The sequence below is a fragment of the Anser brachyrhynchus genome (assembly GCF_964034855.1).
Source record: "Anser brachyrhynchus genome assembly, chromosome: 2".
Classification (NCBI taxonomy): domain Eukaryota; kingdom Metazoa; phylum Chordata; class Aves; order Anseriformes; family Anatidae; genus Anser; species Anser brachyrhynchus.
The window spans coordinates 121,126,163-121,134,709 of record NC_137695.1 but is presented as its reverse complement, the minus strand read 5'-3'; the positions used below and the strand labels follow the sequence as shown (position 1 = coordinate 121,134,709).

Here is an 8,547-nt window from a genome sequence, read left to right as displayed (position 1 = left end):
ATGCCCCAGCTGCTGGGGCCGGGAACCTTTCAGGATTGTGCCTCTGCGCGTTGTGCCCATATTTGTGCCTTCCCAGCCGCTAAAACCATGCAAATAGGGCGAAGCTGTCCATGCTTAGGAAATCCCAACGTTTTACAACCAAGACCCTCGCACAGACCCCACTAAAACCCACCTCCCCGACCCCCAGGGGTGCGGCATGACTCACTCCGATGCCTCAGCCCCCCCCCAAAAAAAACCTCCCCGCGGGCGCCTTACGGGGCCGGGCACGGGCACGGGCACCCCGCCCGCCCCCTCGGAGCCCCCGACGGGGGCGTGCAGGACATCGGGGGGGTCTGGGGGGGATGTCGTAGGGGCTGCGTCAGCGGGAGCCCGGCGGCGATTGGGGGAGGCCGCGCTCTGCCCGCGTTCCCTAATTATAAAGTGCCGCCGCCCGCAGCCGCTCGGCGCCCCCCCGGCGCTCACCGAGGCCGTCCTCGGTGCCCCCCTCCCCGTCCCCAGCGCGGAGTCTCTCTCCGGGGGCGCAGGCTGCCCAGCCCCGCTATAAAAGGGCTGCGGATCCGACGCCGGCACCGCAGCAAGGCTCAAAAACCCGCCCGGAGCCCCGAGGGGAGGCAGTGCGTGAGTGAGCCGGCGGGGGTGGCGGGGGGACCCGCCGCACCGGTGGCTTTGTGCTCCGGAGACGGGAGATGAGGCTGGGGATGGGCGGCCGGGGTGGGACGGGGAGGTTTGGATGGAGTGGTTTGGGACGGAGCGGTTTGGGATGCAGCGTTTGGGATGGGGCATTTTGGGATGGGGAGTTTTGGGGATGGAGCGTTTTGGAATGGAGCATTTTGGGATGGAGCGTTTTAGTATGGAGTGTTTTAGGATGGAGCATTTCGGGATGGAGAGGTCCGGGATGGAGCACTTGGAACTGAGTGTTTTGGGATGGAGCGCTCCGGGATGGAGTATTTTGGGACGGGGCGGTTTTGGGATGGAGCGGTTTGGGACGGAGCGGTTTGGGACGGGGTGTTTGGGGATGGAGCATTTGGGATGGAGCATCTGGGACAGAGCGTTTGGGGATGGAGCATTTGGGAATGGAGCATTTGGGATGGAGCATTTGGGGTGGATCGGTTTGGGATAGAGCATTTTGGGATGGGGCGTTTCGGATGGAGCGCTCCAGGATGGAGTATTTTGGGACGGGGCGTTTTGGGACGGAGCATTTCGGGACGCAGCATTTCGGGACGCAGCATTTCGGATGCAGCATTTCGGGACGAGCGCTGCCCAGGACGGGAGCTTAGGGTCGGGGCGGCTCCGCTCCCCCTCCAGTCACAGCGTCCCGGGGGTTTTGGGGGCATGAAGGGGGGGGGGGGGGGGGCGGCTGCCGTCTGACCTCTCTCTCTCTGCCTCTCTCTCCCCTTCCCGCAGCCCCATGGCGTTGCTCCTGCGGCTCGGCTGCTCGCTGCTGGCGCTCAGCACCTGCCTGCTCCCGCGGGTGCGGGCCGACTGCGGCCGCGAGTGCGCGACCTGCGCGTACCGCCTGGGGCCCCGCGCAGACATCCACCCGCTGGTAAGGCGCCGGGGGGCCGGGATCCACCCCCTCCCGTCCAGAGTCCCCTTTCTGGGGGACAGCGGACCGAGAGAAGGGGAAAAATAAGACACAGTGGGGACGAGGATGGGGTTTTGAAGGGGGGAGAGAGCACCGCAGAGAGCCCCCAGCCCGGCGCTGTTTGGAGGGGACCCCCCCCCCCCCCGCCCCCGGGGGGGAGAGGGGAGAAAGTGGAGTGAAAACTGAAGGGGAAAGGGAATTGTGGCCGGAGGGCAGCTCCGCCGGGACCCTCCGTGCCCCCCGCCTTTGCTCGGCCCTTGCCGTGGGCGAGGGGAGCGGGGCACCCCCGGCACAGCGCGCCCCCGGGGGCCCTGAAAGCGAAATGGAGACTGGGGGCTGTGCCTGGAAACTTGGCCGAAATCTGGCGAAAAGGGAGGTTCGAGCCCAAATCGAACAGCTCCTGCTGCTCTCCCTCCCGGTGCTGCTGTGCAATTAGGAATACGCCTGTAAAAAAGTCTCTGACACTGCGGCATCTCCCGAGGTAAATCATGTTAAAAAACAGAACGCAGGGTGCTGGTTTTTTTTCTTAATCCGTACTTTTAATGATATTGAAATGATTAAATGGCATATTCACAGAGCCAACTCAACTTGAAATTTAAGCATCGGGATCAGTGATGGGCTGGGGTCCCTCAGACCCCCCTGAGGAACGCAGGAACTCGGGCTGCCAAGTCCTCAGCCAGCGGTTCCTGCAGTTCCTGACCTCAAATAGAGGCGATGCTGAGGCATCAGGCTCTCAGCACTGCCAGATGTTCAGGAAAGTTTTCCTCCTAAGGCGTCATCGGTTACTTGGAAGCAAAAGAAAAAGGAAGGACTGAACCTATTCTGTGCAGAATTAGGAGTCACCAAGTATTTCTGCTTAGTCTAAAGCAAGGACTCGCTGCTAACCACAGCAGGTTTATAACGGCAATATTCTTAGGGTGGCTGGCCAACAGTCCAAAAGAGGTTGTGTATACCTATACTTAACCCTTCAAGCTTTCAATCAAACTTTAGCCTTAATATTAACCATGAAAAAGAAAAAAAAAAAAAAAAAAAAGGTGGTAATCTGCCCTTTTGGAGGGAGGGCTGTGTGCTTTTTTTGGTTGTCTGTAGTCTCTCTTGCATACCCTTCAGTAATTGTTCAAGAAATAATTAAAGTTCCACTCCATGACAACACTTATTAGTTGAAATGGGGAAAGAAGCAATGTGCCATAACATATATTTCTTACACAGGTACAAACAGTTTCTGGAAACAAATGTTTCCAGACACTAGCATCTAGTAATATCAGAACCGGTATTATCATATTGTATCTGTAAGATATAACCTGGTCATTCATACACACAAGATGGCATATGTTCACTTAGCAATATGCTATTTAAACTAACTGAGAAGTGAAGAACAAGGGAAAGACGTGGTTTTGCTTTGACTTGGAGCAATTTCAAGGTCAGGCTGAAGCTGAGACCAAATTCTCTTTATTGCATAACTATAGTATATAGCAATAAGTATGTAGTACCTGTTAAAGTAAATTATTGTGTTGCAAAGTACATAAATCCATGTAATTTTCTTGTGATCATATAAAAAACTGTATGTAAATTTCTGAGAATAAAACAGCTCAACAGACAGGTAAGGCCAGAGGTAGTGAGCTGGTCAGCTAACTATTGAGAGAATTATGCTGAGATTTCATTTCACACTTTTAAAGTATACTGAGATCCTTAGAAGTCACCATCTATAGGCAAAATAACTGTTTCTATTACTAAAAATATTGGTGATTTCTTTTTAATTATTTTTTTTTTTACATGAAAACTGTGGCAAAGAACAAAAATATTGGATTCACCTTTCTGCAGATGAAGAGTTTGGTTTCACAAGGGGTAAATCTCCCAACACAAAAGTAGCTAAAATGTATGTTAATATTGACAGGTTATATGATATGCATACTGGTGTTGACAGCATTTTTGTCTTAGCCTCAGTAATTTCTTTTCCCGTCAGAAGCAACACAGCTTGGGATTTTTTTCCCTCTTCCTGATGATCACTGCTTAGTAAGTCAAACTAGCAAAATCAGAAGTTTGATCTGCCTCAGGAAGTCTGTATTTCTACATTTGAATTGGTACACATTTGAAAGATGTGCTCCATAAACTAAATCAAATTATAATAGACAGAAATAGAGCCTTTAGAGCTATGCAGTGTGTTGAAGATACCAAGCAGCACAGTATACAATGCAGCTGGCTTCTTTGCAACAATGATGCTGCTTTATTAGTTCTAAGTGGCTTTGTTCCCGAAATTTCTGAATGTTACTTTTAATGATGAAGATTGCATACACTTCTACACACTCCTTATGAAATGAACCACAATTGGATTTTAACTGTCCATTAGTAAATAGAAACGTTCATAAAAATGCACCCTACTGTAAGGGAGGTGCAGGAACTGTACATACAGCTTGCTTTGAAACAGAATCACTGGGACAGCCTTGCCATGCGAGACCCATGATCCAACTGGTCTGGTACTCTCTCTCTTAGAGTGGAGATGCCACGTCCTTTGCAGAAGGATATGAAAGCCTTCAGAGCAGCCCTTCCTGAAGAGCTGTCTTTCCAAGCCACTCGGAGAGAGGCTCGCTCATGGCCTTTTAAAAGCAAGAAAAGCTATGACAAGGTGACAGTGAGGTGTTTGTTGCTATCAAGTCATTCTCAGCAAACCCCATCCGTTTTTCAGGCATGTACACTGGAATGTGAAGGAAAGCTGCCTTCTGCCAAGGCCTGGGAGACCTGCAAGGAGCTCCTGCAGCTGACAAAGCTGGACCTTTCTGAGGATGGCAGCGTTGCTCCAGGAGACAAGAAAGAGCTGGACGAGAACCATTTGCTTGCAAAGAAGTATGGAGGCTTCATGAAAAGATACGGAGGGTTCATGAAGAAAATGGATGAGCTCTATCGGGTAGAACCAGAGGATGAAGCTAATGGAGGAGAGATCCTGGCTAAGAGGTATGGAGGGTTCATGAAGAAAGACTCAGATGACGATGCCCTGGCTAATTCCTCTGACCTGCTGAAAGAGCTTTTAGGAACAGGGGATAACCCTGAAGCAGGGCATTACCGAGAAATAAGTGAAAATGATGGAGACATCAACAAAAGGTACGGAGGTTTCATGAGAAGCATAAAGCGCAGCCCAGAACTGGAAGACGAAGCCAAAGAGCTGCAAAAGAGATACGGTGGCTTCATGAGAAGAGTGGGCAGGCCAGAGTGGTGGCTGGATTACCAGAAACGGTACGGTGGGTTTCTTAAGCGCTTCGCCGACTCCATTCTCCCTTCAGAAGAAGATGGGGAAACTTATTCCAAAGAGGTCCCAGAGATGGAAAAGAGATATGGTGGATTTATGAGATTTTAATATCTTTCCCTTTATCCCTTTTGTCCTAAATGAGAGAGACTGCCTTATTGGTCATAACTTATTGTAACGTGTTGCTTGTACTGTACAGTTTTTTACTGTCCTGGTTAATGATGCAACCTGCGATCTGTTGTTCCAGGTCCCGTGTTCTTTCAAGTCAAATAGCTAACTTCTGTTTTAGTCAAGTTTCAGTCTGTATGTAGTTACCATGCTATTTTGATTACTGTATTCATTTTCTTTAATCAGGAAGTACATCTACAGTAGAATTGCTTAACTGTATATATAATAAATTCTTCATCCTAATGCATAACTTCTGCAGTGCTTTTTTCCTGTTATTTAATCAAACATAATATGAATTTTTCTTAACACTAAGCAGAGTAATGCCAACCTCTTTTCTATAATTACAGAATTTGTACTGCACACACAACTGAAACAAATTTTTGTCTCAGTTTTCTCAGATCCTTAGAATAGAGGAACAATAAACGTGCTTTAAAGGGGATATAATTGGATTTGCTCTAACTGCTCTCATTTTAACCGATTAGCTGAATCTACGGTGCTTAACCATTTCACGCAAAAACAGTTCATAAAAATCTTTGACTTAAAGATCTAAAAAAATTTATCCAGTGCACAATACAATGCCACATCTATTTAGTTACATCTCTTATCCAATATAGGATTGTACATTTGGCCTTTAAGTTATAAACACTAACTCAAAAAGCAGTAAGTGAATTTATGCAAAATAAACATGATCAACAACTGCATTTTTTTTCCAAAAATCTGATTTTACAGAGCGCCTGATATGACTTTCTGTGGAGGAGCTTTCCATTTGATTCCTCAGCTGACAAAAAGCACTTAGGCACTACTGAAATATGGGAAACTGCTGGTCAGTCTTTTCTATTTCAAATGAAAGCAGTGTAAGTAAATCGGAGAGCAAATGGAAAACCCATCACTGATGCTATAGATCTTTTGGCATTTACATAGGCAGCAGATAACATCAAAGGGCAGATCCCATCCCCATGTATGCATCTTTGTATAATTCTGCCTGACTATCCCCTCAGCTTCCTAGATCAGGTGTACCAGCATTTTTCTCCCACCTACTGCTACCAATTACGTCACACTTGCAATAACATGGTAAAAAAATCTTTGGCCACTGGCACTGAATAATTTCAGGACATATGACCAAGATTTTTAAAACCACAAGTCTTATACTTAAAAATTTCTGCAGTCAAAATCTTCAAAGCTGTTTAGATATCTGATTATTACTGAAATAGTGTATGGGAGCTAGATGCCTAAAACCACCCGTGGCTCTGGATTCAGTATCTGTATCTCAGATTTGCACAGTAACAACTATTGACACAAAGGGCAGCTTAAGGGTCTGACTTTTCTCCAATTTCAAGTCAGTGGGGTCTTCTGGGTGCTCAGTACTTTTAAATTAAAAGTTAGTTGTTTAAATGCACACTTAAAAGCCTAATCATGTACAACTAGTTTTTGTCTTGGCCTTCAGAGGATGATAGAGGTTGTCTGAAGTGGCCAAAATCCTGCTGAAGAGTTGATAAACTGCAAGGTGTTCCTTTTCCTTCAGTAAAAACCATGGCATCCATTTTCCTGTTCCTGCTGCACATCACTGATGACACCAAATTTTAAAGGGAAAAAGATACAGGTGCCCCATGTCCTTCTCAGGGTTCATTTGTGTTCCCTATCACCTTTCTGGAGAGTTTTTCCCACACTCTGATGTTTCACGCTGTTGAAAGATCAGAGGATCTTTCAACATTTATTCATTTCTCCCCAAAGCTCTCTTCTTTCTAATTTAGCCGGAGAAAGGCCCTTGCCAGACTGTAATTAAAACGAGTCCTGTTGCACTCCTTTGATGATGCAAAAGGTTTACCAGTTGTTGTCACCTATCCTTCATAGCTAGCAATGTTGTGATTTAATAAGGAATAAAAATCCCAAAATCCTAGTGATCTAGTATGTACCTTACAGAAAGAAGTGTTTTGATCTAAACCTTCCTGTTTATATCAATGTATATAGTAAAAAAGTACTTGATACTAAGTACATCTAATGGGGATATACGAATGCAGCCCAAAAGGAGTGAGGGCAAGCAAATGGGTGGAATATGTCTCCTCCAAGGTTGAACAGGCAGGTGGCAATGTACATGGGAGGGGGACAAGACTCTAATTCCCTGAATAAAACAGCAAAACTGAATGGTCTTCATTCCTTCTATTATAATCTAAAGCCTTTTCAGTCAGACACTATTTTTCTTTTAAATAAGTATAACTAAAAAAATGTGAAATTAGAATACAATCTAAATTCTTCTGCTGTCATGGAATTTCTTATCTTAGGACTTTGAGTTATGCCATCACTTAGAGGCTCTCTAACACTGAAGTGTCCTAACATTCTCAGTAATTAGCATTTCAGATGAAATCAGCTCAAAATGTTCCAGTAAATCAAGCAAGGTTCCCTGACGTCCACTTTACTAAATCATGAGTCTAAACATAGGCTAAAGATTAGGTCTGCAGGGCTGGGAGATGAAAAAGGGTTCAAAGGTCTCACGCTTGGTCCAAGTTCTCAAAGTGTCCCGTAATTTTCCTCTTACAGTACATTCCTAGAACTGTAACTTCTTCAGATTATTCAGACAGCTGTATTGCTTTATTGAATAAAAAGTGGAAAAGAGGAAAGCCTGATGTCTGGAAAGAAAATTAATTGCAAAAATATTCTCAAGGAATAAATGTCACCCTGAGACCAAAATCCAGATTCTACATTTCCTTTCCATGGCTTTTATCATCTTTCTTGGAATCATTATATGGCAGCCAGTATTCCAGAGTTAAATCATATATGGTACCATTGGTCTGAATACCAAGTGTAACAAAAACTGAATAGGAACAATGAATGGTGGAAGGGTCAAGACCCATCAAAGAGATTAATGCCTTTGCATGAGGAACAAAAGAAAGAAAAAGATAGTCTAGGTAAGGATGAGTTGGACTTTTTCATAGGAACTACTTAGAGGAAAGAAGCAAAAAAAAAAATATATGATTTCCTGAACCAAATGCAGTTCACATACGGGAACCGATCGTGACGGAGAGAGAAGCTGATGCACAGAATGGTTTCTGAGTACAAAACTGCATGCAGCTGGACCTCTGCCTTAAAACCTAAGCTTAAATCTTGAGGTAATGAGAAAAGGTCACAGTGCCATTCCTGCATTCTCAGATGAACTATTCTATCAGATGAAATATGGAGAGCATAATTTCAAATTTCCTGTATATTTTTGTTAAATTATATTTAATATGTAGTACGATTCACAATAAATATAAATAACTATAAATTATTATTACAATAATTACTTTGTATAAGTATAATATTTTACTTATAATTGTTTATAATCATTTCATAACTACAAGTAATTATAGCATAAATGTTAACTGTTTCAGATAATGTTTCCCCAGATAGAATCTTTATAAGAACAGAAACATATTCTAATTTAATAAACTGAAATAAATATTATTAATCTGTGTTCAGTATAGACTCTAAATATGCACTGGCTCATTTTATTTCTGAACTGGACTTAATTTAACAAGAACCAAAGTGTTCAATGTACAGTGTATAAGGGCCTCTCTGTCAT

At 44.7% G+C, this 8,547-nt stretch overlaps 1 protein-coding gene across 2 annotated transcripts; it reads left to right on the top strand.

Annotated features, from left to right (window-relative positions):
* Positions 1 to 374: 374 nt before the first annotated feature.
* Positions 375 to 5,238, top strand: PENK (proenkephalin). 2 transcript variants are annotated; one of them, XM_080578031.1, is made up of 3 exons: positions 375 to 614; positions 1,405 to 1,546; positions 4,269 to 5,238. In XM_080578031.1, exons 2-3 carry the CDS (start codon positions 1,409 to 1,411, stop codon positions 4,932 to 4,934), a joined length of 804 nt encoding a protein of 267 aa, XP_080434157.1. In that variant the 5' UTR covers positions 375 to 614; positions 1,405 to 1,408; the 3' UTR covers positions 4,935 to 5,238. The 2 variants fall into 2 exon arrangements, with proteins under 2 accessions (XP_080434157.1, XP_080434156.1); XM_080578030.1 differs by having other exon boundaries at positions 389 to 618.
* The last annotated feature ends 3,309 nt before the right edge of the window (positions 5,239 to 8,547 follow it).

What these genes read in the sequence shown, in the direction of transcription:
- PENK (XM_080578031.1), top strand. Translation starts at nt 1,409, where the DNA reads ATGGCGTTGCTCCTGCGGCTCGGCTGCTCGCTGCTGGCGCTCAGCACC. An exon ending in GCGCAGACATCCACCCGCTG is followed by an intron (nt 1,547 to 4,268) that starts GTAAGGCGCCGG and finishes TCCGTTTTTCAG; the next exon opens with GCATGTACACTGGAATGTGA.